The sequence below is a fragment of the Psammomys obesus genome, unplaced genomic scaffold (assembly GCF_907164565.1).
Source record: "Psammomys obesus unplaced genomic scaffold, mPsaObe1.curated_primary_1811, whole genome shotgun sequence".
Lineage (NCBI taxonomy): Eukaryota > Metazoa > Chordata > Mammalia > Rodentia > Muridae > Psammomys > Psammomys obesus.
The window spans coordinates 21,594,292-21,607,503 of NW_026595981.1; the positions used below are offsets into that span (position 1 = coordinate 21,594,292).

At 53.9% G+C, this 13,212-nt stretch overlaps 1 protein-coding gene across 4 annotated transcripts in view; it reads left to right on the forward strand.

Moving 5' to 3' along the window:
- Arhgap23 (Rho GTPase activating protein 23) overlaps positions 1 to 12,483 on the forward strand; it is a 93,453-nt gene extending 80,970 nt beyond the window's left edge. For all 4 annotated transcript variants that reach the window (XM_055619626.1, XM_055619625.1, XM_055619627.1 and 1 more), the window contains exons 21-24: positions 1,277 to 1,318; positions 2,373 to 2,469; positions 4,295 to 4,326; positions 11,455 to 12,483. In XM_055619626.1, coding sequence (XP_055475601.1) covers positions 1,277 to 1,318; positions 2,373 to 2,469; positions 4,295 to 4,326; positions 11,455 to 12,438 — 1,155 coding nt within the window. In that variant the 3' untranslated portion in view covers positions 12,439 to 12,483. The remainder of the gene's footprint in view (positions 1 to 1,276; positions 1,319 to 2,372; positions 2,470 to 4,294; positions 4,327 to 11,454) is intronic.
- The last annotated feature ends 729 nt before the right edge of the window (positions 12,484 to 13,212 follow it).

The window sequence follows — 13,212 nt, forward strand, 5'->3', positions numbered from 1 at the left end:
ATATCTTAGAACTTGGTGTGGTAGTTCACTCCTATGATCCCAGCACTTGGGAGGTAGAGGCAAGAGAATCAGGAATTCAGGAGTTCAAAGCTAGTCTGGGCTACATGATACCTTTTTTCAAAAAATAACAATGACAGCATATATGTTACAATTTTTGTGTGTGTGTGTTTTGAGACAAGCTATCACATAGCCCTGTTTGGCCTGACTAGGCTGGCCTCAAAGTTGTGGCAATCCTCCTGCTTCTGTCTTCCTGGTGCTGGGATTGTAAGTACACACCATTATGCCTGGGTTTATCCTTAAATTTAAAGGAGAGCCGCACCAGGTGGTGCAGGCCTGTAATGCCAGCACTCTGGCAGGCAGAGGCAGGCGGATCATTGAGTTCAAGGCCAGTCTGGTCTACAAATCAAGAGAAACCCTATCTCTAGCAAGGGTCTGGGGTTGAGTACAAAACTAAATGAGAGTTTAGCAGGGTATAAAATTTCTGTTTTCAAAAGTGGTATTCCTTCAACACAGATAGGAAATGTTACTTGCTTTCATCCATCTTCTGATGCTGGAAGTTCCATGTCGCCTGTTCATTTGTAAACACTCCGAACCTCTGGATTCTCAGAGGCTGGGGGTTCACTTTATCTTTTGAACTGCTCTGTTTTGCTTGGCAAGGCCTTCTGTAGCCAGGCTGGATGAATTCACAGTGTAGCCTGGGCTGCCTCTGAACTCAAGTAAATTATCTAGCCCTCAGCTCCCTACAGGCATGAGCCACTGTGTCGTGTGTGTGTGTGTGTGTGTGTGTGTGTGTGTGTGTGTGTGTGTGTTTGTGTGTCCTTTATGAGAAAGCTCTTGCCTGCCTGTCCCTGAGGTAAGCTTATACTTGCTTCCAGGTATTTTTCTTCACTGGCCAGAATGTGACACCTCAGGTGTCAGTGTGCAGCCAGGGATGGTGGGAGATGCCCCCCTGCACCCTCAGCTCAGTGCACCAAGTGACCACTAGAGGGCGCAGCCCACCCAGCCCTTGTGCCTGGCTACGGAGCCATAGTGAGGCACCCGGGACCAGTCTGTGGAAAAACTGTCACCTGCTTGTGGTGGGCTCTCCTAGCTCTTACCTGTTTTCTCTCTCACATGTGGTCCCACTTTGTCTCCCCATGAGGAGCCCCTTCCCTTAGGACTTATTCAGAGGAGGAGCTACCCTTGGGACTGTGGGTCCTTTGGCCTGAAGTTGAGAAGCCCCGGTCTTCCCTCGGCTCTCATGCTAATTTCACCTTGTCTTTTGTCTCTTCTGCAGTCAGACTGGTTCTTCAGTGATGATGAGGAGAAAGGAGAGAGAGTAAGTGATGAGAAGGTGGGCGGGGGCTGGTCTGAGGTGACCCCCTTGTCCTGGGGGAGGGTGTGCAGCAAGATTCAGATGATGTGATGGTGGAAAGATGGCTCAGAGGTTAAGAACAATACTGCTCGTGCAGAGAACCAAAATGTGGTTCCTAGCGTCCGCATGCAGCTCTCCCCTCCACCAGCTTCAGCACTTCTGATGCTCTGCCCCCTTCTGGCCTCCGTGGGCACTACACCCAAGTGCACAAAACCACAGACACAGATAAAACCACACTCAGACACGTAATTAAAAATAAAAGAGGTGTTCCCTAACAGTTGGAGGGGGGCTGTCTCTGGCTCTGTTGCCTGCCTTTGGATCTCTTTCCTCTAGCTGGGCTGCCTTGTCTGGCCTCAGTGGGAGAGGATGTGCTTAGCCCCACTGCGACTTGATGTGGCCACGGCGGGTTGGCACCCATGGGAGGCTTCCTTTTTCCTGAGAAGAAGAAGAGGGGCCTGCAGTCAGGCTGTAGAGTGATTAAATAAATAGGGGGAAAAAAGAATAAAAAAGGCCAGAGAGGTGGCTCATTGATTAAGAGTACTTGCTGTTCTTCCAGAAGACTCAGGTTTGAGTCCTAGGACCCATGTGGCAAATCATGGCCATCTGTACTCCAGTTCCAGGAGTATCTGATGCACAGATATACATACAGTCAAACTACCGAGACATATAAAAAGTTAAAATAAAAACAAAATTAAAAAAAAAAGTAAGCAGGGGAGTATTCTTGGCCCAAAGCACCTGCAGTCTGATGGAGGAGACACAGCCCTTCCCTTCAGGTCCAACTCTGAGGAAACCCACTGTTTAGCCTGGAGGATAGTCCAGCCTGGTGGAGGAGGCAAAGCCCTGTTCTCATCTGGCGGAGCCTTCAGGGTTCTGTCCTGTGGGGACAACACCAAGAGAGACCAGGCAGACCAAGTCCCAGGGCGTTCCCAGGCTACCACATTCAGAATGCCCTGAGGCATTCTGAAAGGCCTCAGGGCTAGCCGGAGGCTGCCGGCTGACCCCCTTCTCCTGCTTGCAGACCCCTGTTGATGACAAGGAGCCACAGTCGGTGCCCAACATTGAGTACCTGCTGCCCAACATTGGCAGGACAGGGCCCCCCAGTGATCCAGCCTCAGGTAAGTGTAGGGCCCTGGGTGGGTGGGAGCCAGGTGGGGTGGGTTCTGTCTTCCTGGGGGTCCGAGATGCCTAGCCAGATGTTTAGCTTCCCTGTCCCCTCCCTTCAGGGTCCCGGCCCGGCAGCACCACCCCAGGACGGGTCATAGTGGGCTTTCCCCTTCTCCGGAAAGCTGTGTGCTCAGCTTCCCCAGGGCTGGCCTCTCTCCCGAGCCCTTGGTGTTCACAGCTGGCGGAGTTCTTCCGGGCGGGCGCATTCCTCTTTTTAACTTCTCTTCCTTCTCTCCTTGCACCTTGCCCCTCCCTCCTCTTCTCCCCGTGATCTTCTCCCACCTCCTCCATCCTCCCTTCCCTCCTCCTCTCCTGCCCTCCTCCTCCAGCGGACCTGTTGGAGATTTAAAGGGTATAGTGCGGTCGCGGCCTCGGTCACTAACAGTGGCGGGTGATTATAAGAAGGCCGGGCAGGCATGACAGGGAGACCCCGTGTCCCCAGCAGTAAGGAACCTCAGCAGTTGGCGGTGCCAGTCCACAGCGGACCCTCGGCCCCACCCTGCCTCCTCCCTGTGTTCCCTTCTCGGAGGAAGGCAGCCCCCTTGCCCTGCTGCCAGACAGCTACCCTCCGAAGCCCCCAGCTCTGTGTCCTTCCCCGTGCAGTGTAAGCGCTTCAGGGTGACCAGGATGAGGGGGGCTTGCCTGTGGACCCGGCCTCTACAGGGGCCAGTGATAACACCCTTAGACGCCATCCTAAGATGACAACTCCCGCCCCAGTTCAGGCCCTCGCCACGCATCCTGTTCCAGAGGAAGGGTGGCTTCTGTGCTCAGAGGAAAATGAGTGGCCCTTTCCTCTTGGCCCCAGCCACTAGCCCCTCTCACGTTCCGGCTTTGCCCTCCAGCCTGTCCAGCTCCTGTCCCGTAGAAAGGGCCTCACAGCACCCCCATGTTCTGAGGGGCACACTGGGGGGGGGGCAGAGGAGCCCCCTGTCTCTTCTAATCACCTGCTGCCGCCTGCCCCCTGTGTGTTGCGTGTGGTCCGCCATTCTCGCTCTTCTCACCATTTGCGGGGGGCGGGGGCTGGGGAAGGGCCTCTAACCTGCCTGCAGAGAGTGTGGATTAACTGCACCTGCTCGCCACCCCAGGCCTCTGACCAGCCTGCTCCCTCTCTGGCCTCGGAGAGGGCACTGCCAGGTCTTGTTATCTGGTTCCTTCTCCATTCGGGAGAAGTGAAGGAGAGGGACTCTCGTCCCTTGGGTGTGATGGTTTTGACTGGTTTTAAAGGGGGACCTTGTCGCTTACGGGCAGGTTGATGTCCGCTCTGTCACCAGCCCACTGTACCCCCGTGTCTCGCCCACCTCATTTCTGCTTTGTTACTCGATCACTTGGTGTGGTCCCTTTTCCTCCTCATGTGGTGTGGGTGGGGCACGCACCTCTCTCTGCGCTGTGGTCTCCGTGTCCTTCAGAGTCTCTGTGATGTGCTGTGTCGCACCATTGTGGTTTCTGTGGACTGCATCTGAGACTGGCATTTTCTCTCCAGTGCTTCAGAGTCACAGGAGCAGGAGGGGGAGGGGAGAGGCCCAGGGAGAAGCCCCCTTAGTCCTTAACCCTGGGCAAGCAAAGACTCAGCGGCCCACAGCCTGCCCCTAAAGGAAGTGGTGGCTAACATCATCTTCTTGGGGCCATCCTGTAGAAAATGCCAGCAGAACCAATGGCACTCCTAGGGCCTGGGGAGAACACCCTCATCTCTGGACCTCTGAGGCAAGGAAAACGTGTTGTCAAGGCCCAGGCCTAGCTTTTCTGGTCTAACTTCAGTTTTCTTTCTTTTGCCAACAGATTCCACCACCTGTAGTTCAGCCAAGTCCAAGGTTAGTGCCAAGCTTCCCAAACACATTCTGCTTGGACAGGGCAGCCACTTTGGTTTTTGGTCAAGAGAATTAGAATGGTAGTTGGATTTGTAGGAAAGTTGAGGGCTGTGTGCGAAGGAAGGTAGGAAGCTGAGAAGCTAACCATGGTGGTGCTTGGAGAGGCGTCTGATGTGGTAGGGGCCGGCCTTCATGTTGGATAACTGAGAGGCAGTGTGACGTTTGAACAGGCTCTAGAGGCAGGAAGTCCTGAGTTTGAGTCCTGGCTCTGCTGCTTAGTTTTAGGACATTGGGTAATTCTATCTGAATTGCAGCTTCCTTATCTGTAAATTGAAAATAACAGCAGTATGTCTATTGTGATAAATGTTTTAAGATCTCTAGGGGAGCTGAGTATGGTGGCTCATGCCTGTGATTCCAACACTTGGGAGGTAGAGGAAGCCTGAGCTATACACTGAGTTCCAGATTAACCAGGGCTTCATAACAAGATCCTGTCTCAGAACCAAACAAACCAACCAAAAGCAAACAAAAAGACTGTCTGGGAGGGAGGGCTTAACAAAGGAAAAGAAAGGAAACAATGAAGATGAGTAAGAAATCAATGAGATTGAAAACAATTAAGAAAAATCAATCAAACTGCAAGCTGTTTGTTTGAAAAAAAAATCAATAAAATTCTAACCAGACTGACAATAAAAAGAGATGGCACAAATTACCAATGCTCAGGAAAACACAAATACATCTACAGACCACACAGACACTCACACAGGGACATCAGCACAGACCACACAGACACTATCACAGGGACATCAGTACAGACCACACAGACACTCACACAAGGACATCAGCACAGACCATACAGATACTGAGAGAATACCTTTTGCAACTCTGTGCCCATAAACTCAGACTTAAAAGACATAGACCTATATGTAGAAGGATTCAAACTACCAAAATTTGCCTAAGAAATAGATAACCTAAATAGTCCTGAATCTACTAAAGAAATTAATTTGTGTGTAAAAACTTTCCCACAGAGAAAATGCCAGGTCCAGATGGCCTCACTGGTAAATTCTACCAAATATTTTAAGGGGAAGATGTTTCAGGTTTTTTTGTTTGTTGTATTTGTGTGTTCACTTGAGCACTCCAATGCATATGTCATGGTGTGTGTCATGAGGTCAGAGGGCAGCCTTTAAGGGTTAGTTCTTGTCTTCTACAGTATGTATCATGGAGGGTGGAACTCAGGTCCTCAGGCTTGGTGGCAGATTCCTTTACCTGCCAACTCTTTCTTCCTTCTTTCCTTTCTTTCTCCCTATCTGCTGCAGGGTCTCATGTGGTCCAAATGTGTGGTGCTCCTGCCTTCCTCCTGGGTACTGGGTTACAGGTCTATGCCATCACACTTGGCTTATTTTTCTAATTTTAAACAATTCATCAATTTATCCAATTTTATAGTATTTTAGGTATAAAACAGTTGTCTTGGTCTATTATATTGCTGTAAAGAGACATCATGACCGAGGCAGCTTTTATAAGAGAAAGTATTTGACTGGGGACTTGCTTACAGTTTTAGAGGGTTAGTCCATTATCATCATGGCAGGAACCATAGTGGCATGGAGGCAGACACTGCAAGAATAGCTGAGAATTATATCTTGATTAATAGGCAGAGAGAAAAAGAGAGACAGACAGACAACAAGGCCCTACCTCATAAATCCTTCTAATCCTTTGAAATAGCGCTACCCCTGATGACTCAGCATTTAAATATATATATGCAGATGGGGCCTTTCTTACTCAACCACCACAATAGCATAATTTAAAAGCGGTCTCTCATTTCATAATGATAGTTTAGTCAATAATGGGCCACATATATGAAAATGGCCCGACACAGCCTATGTGTGTAATAGGTTCATACAGTCAAGTTTAAGTAAGTACACTGTGATGTTCACACAATGATGAAATCACTTCATGACGTGTTTCTTAGAATTCATCCCCACTAGGAAGTGACCCACGACTACCTTTGTGTAGTATTTAAATATGTGTTTGAAGTGTGCTTACAGGCTAGTGAGATGGCTCAGCAGTTGAGCCTGTGCTGCTCTTTCAGAGGGCCAGAGTTCAGCTTCTCGAACTCAGTGTTATGAGCCTATAACTCTGGGTCTAGGGTATCTGGCACCCTCTTTTGGCCTACAGGCCTGTGCATGCATGCATGAATGCATTCAAACACACACATATACACACACAAACATATAAAGTAACATAATCTAAAAAGAAAGCTACCACAGGAATTGTGGAGAGCATGTCTTAGAGGTCTGAAGTACTTGCACAGGACCTGGATTTGGTTCCCAGCACTCACAAGGCAGCTCACAACTGCCTGTCATTCCTTCTGGACTGATACCCTCCTTAGGCACTGTACTCACGTTGAACATATATACGCATGCATTCACATACACACATAAAATAAAAATAAATCTAAAAACAAACAAACAACTACTACTATTCTCCATTCCAGGAGGTAGAAGAGGCCAGAATACTTTCCAACTCAGTGTGTGACACTGGCCTTCCCCAGTGTCTAAGGCGGCCAGCGTCTCTGGACACAGGGGCATTCATTGAGTCGCTGCCCAGATCTCTGCTGAGCCTCCCCTGTGTGGCTTCACTGTCCTGAGTGAGGGTTGCAGGAAGAAGCTGAGGGGATGAAGAGATGGCTCAGTGGTTAATAGCACTTACTGCTCTTCCAGAGGGGCTGAGTTCAGTTCCCAGCACCCACAACCATCAGTAACTCTGGGTTCCAGAATCTGACACTGTCTTCTTGTCTCCACTGGCCACACATAAACACAGACAGACAGACACACACACAACTAAAACAGCTGAGCAGATAGCCATACAGAGCTTATCTTGGAATGGGTTCTGGTATTGTACTAATGAACAAACAATGCCAGCTGGAGAGAGAACTGGGACACCGTGGAGGCAGAAGCTGGATGGGGTTCAGGAGCCAGGTCTCTGTGAGGGAAGGGAAAACACATGAACAGACATGAGAAGCCTGGCTGAGAGGTGTTCAGAGCAAAACTGCAAAGCCCTGTGAGTAAAGAGAGAGGCTCCTGTGAGAAGATGCCTCCAGGGGTAGCAACAAGGAGGAGGAACCAGATGGCGAGCCTCCGGCACTCTTGGTGGGAGGTGAGGGCCTGGCTGAGTCAGTCTGCAGTGGGTTGCAGGAGGCAGGAGAAGGCTGCTCTGCTCAGCTGGCTCTGGGCTCAACAGGGCTGTCCCCCGTAAGAGGCCCTCGACCCGCCAGCGGCTCTCAGCCTGTGGGTGGAGACCTCTTGGGGGCGTCACGCCAACCCTTTCACAGGGATCGCATATTAGATGGATATCCTGCATAGCAGGTGTTTATATGATGATTCATAAGAATAGCAAAGTTACAGTTATGAAGTAGCAATGAAAATGATTTGGTTGGGGTTGGGGGGTCACAGTTGGGGGACCGTGTTAGCAGCGTTAAGAAAGTTGAGAACCATTGCCCTAGACAGAAGTCCTCATTATCCCCGATAGCCACACCTGCCTGCACAGGACGCCTCCCTAATGCCTCCTGGCTGTGGAATTTCAGCCTCCCCAGATTCTGGGTCTCTGTAATCCCTGTGTTAGCCCGGTGGCTCCTCCCACGGCCTCTGCTCAGCCACGGAGCCTTGCACACGCACAGGGTGTTTTTTAGAAAGTGTCTGTGTAGACTTGACTCAGACATCCCAGAGACTCTGGTGACTTACCCAGTCACGAGGGTGAGAGGGTGTTTGCAGTCACCCACCCACTTCCTGCTGTCTTGACCAGACCTCTGAGCTCTGTAAGCATTCTGGGAAGGCAATGCTCAGGGTTCAAGTGACCGGAAGTGGCGCATTCTCATGTTCTCGGTCATCAAAGGGCGGGGACCTGCAGTAGTCCCTTGGTGAATGCCTGGGAGACCCAGTTCTGATCCTCTGCTTTTAGGGCTGGAGCATTTGGAGACGTGGAATATCCTTAGCGTGAGTGTGAAACAGCTAGCTAAACACTGGAGAGACTGAGGCACAGACCAGGCTGCCTGTTTAATAATAGAAAGGACTGTCCTGGAGACAGGGACTTTGAAGTGTGTATAGCAGGTGGTGTCTGAAGGACGACCCAGGAGGCTGCTGGGAGTCGGCTTCCAGCGAGAGGCCAGGCGTCTGAGTCTGCAGCGGCCCATTTTGGACATCCAAGGCCTGGGCCCCAGCCAGCTCTGCATTGCAAGGGTAGAAGCCACAGCTGCGTAGTGCTGAGACTTCACACTGCCAGATTCTCTCCTGACTCTGCACTGCACGTCAGTGATGGTCAGCAGTGGGATCCATACCCACGTTAGAGTTGCGTTCTGGTGTGGCCTCCCTGTGAGGATTGCCTAGCTTTTGTTTTGTTCTGTTTTTCTGGCTGTTCCTTACTGGAGTGTGGGCTGGCGCAAACTCAAGCATGCTAGTTTAACGCTCAGATATCCGTGTTTGAGGGGAAAGGGCACTTTTTACTTCTCTGGCCCCTCCACCCCAATGCCCATATAGCCCATAATAAGAAGCCTGAGGTCCCCTGATGCCCAGTTGAGGTATCTGATTCAGCATGGCCATATCCCATTTCACCACAGGCTCCTTATCCCTCGACCTGTCCAAAGCTCCGGAAGTCACCTCCAAGGGAGAGTTAGCTACATGGAGATCAAACACTAGAGAGAGCTTTTCCCCCTCACACATTCTCAGTTACAGACCCCTTTAATTAAAAAAAAAAAAAAAAAAAAAAAAAAAGTTGCCCAGACGTCTCAGCAGTAAGGAGCACTGTCTTCTCTTCGGAGGAAGCATTCACTTTCCAGCACCCACATGGCAGCTCACAACCATCTGTAATGGCCTTCAGTGCCCTCTTCTGGTGTACAGATGTCCATTCAGACAAAGACCTATGTAGTGCATGAATAAATAAATCCTTTTTCAAAATCAGAGCACAGCTACGTAGCCTTGTTCCAGAAGGATCTATACACAACCCCCTGCAGCAAACACCGAGGCTCAGCCCAGGCCCCCCAGGCCTCCAGGCCAGCCTTTCTGTGGAGGCTGTGGCTGGCGATTGCTCTGTTTGCTGTTGCTGCTGCAGCAGCAATTCAGTTCTTGGCGATGCCCCCCCGGCGCCACTGATGTCTGCGTTTAAAATACCCAGCTGCATCAACAGCCATCCCTGACTAAGCATCCATGGTGCTCTTTCAGAGTAGATGCAGCTAAAGAAACCAACTGGGGCTGGGGTGGGCTGGGGAGATGGTTCAGTTGGTAAGAGCACTGGCTCCTCTTGCAGAGGACCAGAGTTCAATTCCCAGCACCTACACGGCAGCTCACAATCAGCTGTAAAAGTAAATCTCCAAAAGGAAGAACTTAGCCGGTACTTGGGCATTTTAGCATCTGCTCCAGGTGGCCCAGAAATACTTGCTTCCTATGGCTTTAGGGGCTAGAAGTCCAAGCTTATGGTGCTAGCAAGTTAGTGTCTGGTGAACGCTTCCTTCCTGTTCCTTCCTGTTTTTGTTTCAGCTTTTAGTTGTTTTTGTTTTGTTTTGTTTATGGCTACCTCCTCACTGTGTCCTAGAGAAGGAAAGAGAGGAAGAGAGATTAATTCCATCACTAGGGCCTCACAGTCATCGTCAAAACCTAGTTATCTTCCAAAGGTCTGTCTCCAAACACCATCACAGTTGGGAGCTGAAACTTCAGTATCTGGCTTTGGTGGAGACAGCCTGTAGCAGTGAGTGAAACTAGCTGAGCCCTGGTGGGTTGAACATCCTGGGGTTTTGCCTCAATGGCTCAACCCTAGCCAGGTTCCCCATAAGCCCACCCCAGGCACATGGGCCTGTATTCAGATGGGTTCCCTGAACGAAAGCAGAGCTGCAGGAGCCCCATGCAAGAGTCCTCATAACTTCACCCCAGAGCACAATTCAGTGACAGGGAGCTTTGTCCTAAGGTCACTATGGCTCGGAGACCTGCAAACAGCTCCTTGTCACTTACACCCCTTGCTTAGAGTCCTCTGGTTCTGTTGCCACCCCTGGATTGTCAGCATCCCGTGGGCCAGGCTGCTAGAAGCATCTGGGAGGAGGGGAGTTTGATCAGAGAATCCAGCACGTAGGATGAGGAGACAGTAGGGCTGCCGGGCACATCAAGTGAAAAGGACCTCAAAGGAAGGTAGTGGGGCGGTCGCCAGATACAGACAGGGTTCAAGTAGGAGTCTGGGCACTAGGCTCAGGAGGTTGGTGCTGGGGTGTGAGGGCGAGGCTGTGTCTCATAAGGGCGGGCTTCAATCTTGAGCAAAGCTGAGAGGGAAGCAGAGCCTTGCTTTTGAAGGATGGGTCTACAGTGGGAAGGGCTAGAGAGACAGTGGTAGAGGCAGGCATCTTCTTGGTGGGGACTACAGGAATGGAGGTGTTTGGGAGAGGGTACGTGGGTAAATTTGGAAAAAGTCTGGAACTCAAAGGAGAGTTTGGCGTGAGACGGGGAGGCCTGAATTGGTGGCATTTTGGGCATAGAAGAGAAGGGACTAAGAACAGAGAGTCCTGGAAACGCCACAAGGTGTCGAAAAGCAAAAGGGAGGTGGGAAGCAGATCCAAACACCATGATGGACGTTGAGGATCTTCTGGGTGGAAAGACCAGGCCAGACCAGTGAGTATAGCAGGGAGTTGGAAGCTGTGGCCTCCGTCCAGAGCATGGGACTGTGCCAGGCTCTTCAGCCGCTTCAGGCAGCCCAGCCAGCCACTGAATTCAGCTAGGCCTGGGGACTGGCAGACGGAAAGGGAGGAAGTGCCCTGAAGCAAAAGGCTTCTCGAGTGGAGAGTGAGAAGGGTAGGTGCTTGCAGCCGAAGAGAGACGGTGTGCGCGTGCGCGGAGCATTAGCATCTACAGCCGGGGATCCTGTCACTAGCACAGCTGAGGAATTTATCCAGAAGTGGGGTGAAGGCCCTGCTCAGCTCCCAGGTCAGAGAGGATCTATGGACAGGAGTGTGCGGTGGTGGGCCTGGAGTGGGCGGTGCCAGGTCAGCAGGCCCCGAGTGAGTTTCGGGAAGGCGCTGTGGGCGCTGGCTTGTTTTGGACGTGGCGTGGGATGGGGAGTGGGGACGCGCAAGGTGACGAGGTCCTTCTCTACTGTCTCCTTGCCCAGGGTTCGTGGGTCCCCAAGAAAGAGCCGTACGCCCGGGAGATGCTGGCGATCTCCTTCATCTCCGCGGTCAACCGCAAACGGAAGAAGCGGCGGGAGGCGCGGGGCCTGGGCAGCGGCACCGACGATGACTCCGAGCAGGAGGCGCACAGGGCCGCGGCGGCGGCGGCGGCGGCGGGGACGCAGGAGCCACCCGAAGGGCCGCCGCCGGGCCCTGCCGCCGGGGAGATCCCCGGGCGCCTCAGCCCCCCGACGGCCGCCGACGAGCGGCCCGCGGCGGACACGCGCTCCATCGTGTCGGGCTACTCCACCCTGTCCACCATGGACCGCAGCGTGTGCTCGGGCGCGGGCGGGCGGCGCGCGGGCGCGGGCGACGAGGCGGACGACGAGCGCAGCGAGCTGAGCCACGCGGAGACGGACACGGAGGGCGGCGCGGGCCCGGGGGCGCGGCCGGCGCGCAGGCCGTCCTTCACCTCCCACCACCTCATGCCGGGCGACACGCTGGCGCGCCGCCGCCTGGCCCGGGGCGCGGAGCCCCCGGGCTCCGCCTCGTCCAGCAGCCAGGAGTCGCTGCGGCCCCCGGCGGCCGCCCCGACGGCGCTCGGTGCCCGCCCGTCGCGGGTCGAAGCCCTGCGGCTGCGGCTCCGCGGCACCGCCGACGACATGCTGGCCGTGCGGCTGCGGCGCCCGCTGTCGCCCGAGACGCGCCGGCGCCGGAGCAGCTGGCGCCGCCACACGGTGGTGCTGCAGAGCCCGCTCACCGACCTCAACTTCAACGAGTGGAAGGAGCTGGGCGGAGGGGGCGGCCCGGAGGCGGCGGGCGCGCGGCCCCGCGGCGACCACTGCAAGGACTCCGGCCTCAGCAGCCTGGAGTCCACCAAGGCCCGGGCCTCGTCCGCCGCCTCGCTGCCGTCGGGGGACCTGGGGGGCCTGCAGGGCCTGCCCCCGCGCCGCTCGGCCGCTGCCCGCCTCCACCAGTGTCTGTGACGCCCTCGCCCGTCCCGGCGCTGCTGGTTCGTGCCCTCCCCCCCCCCCCCCAGCTGCCGCCTGCACTGCCGAGGGGCGGGGCCGGGGCGGTGCTGGTGCCGCCCGCTGGGCTCAGCCGGAGTGGGCGGAGAAGTCCGAGCTGGACCGAAGAGGGGAGGGGCCGCTGGGCTTGGTGTCCTTCTCTGTGAGTCCGCTTGGGGACCCTGTTGACCGTGCGGTGTGGGTGGACAGCCCGGGTCTCATGCTGAAAGCTACAGGCTGGATTTTTGTGTCTGCCCTCCCCTGACCCCCACTAGCTCCTAGCCAAGGAGAGGAGGGTGGGTGTTTAGGGAGCAGATGTGTAGGGTTGGGTGTCCACGGGAGAGGGAGGGGGTTTGTGTGTGTGTGTGTGTGTGTGTGTGTGAGTGTAGTCACTGTGGAAAGGTGTTTCCAGTAGCGATTTCTGCCCCAACCCCTTCATTCCCTCACTTAACCCCAAGCCAAGACCCTGCCTCGGATGCACACAGGCACATCCGCAGAGGCCAACTGAACCCCACCGCTCTCGCTCCACATCCTTTGCCACCCCCTAAGTCACTCCTCAAAGCTCTTTGACCCGGTGGACCTCCCTACTCCCTTCTGTTGTCTCCCCCTTGGGGGAGGGGGATTGTCCGGGATTCCTCCTGCTTCCACGGTTCAACGTGCAGGTTTTCACCTTCAGTCAGGAAGAGCTGTCACAGGGTGGGTGGGACCCAGCTCCCCTTCCCCCACATTGTAAATAAACCTGAGAGCCCCAGT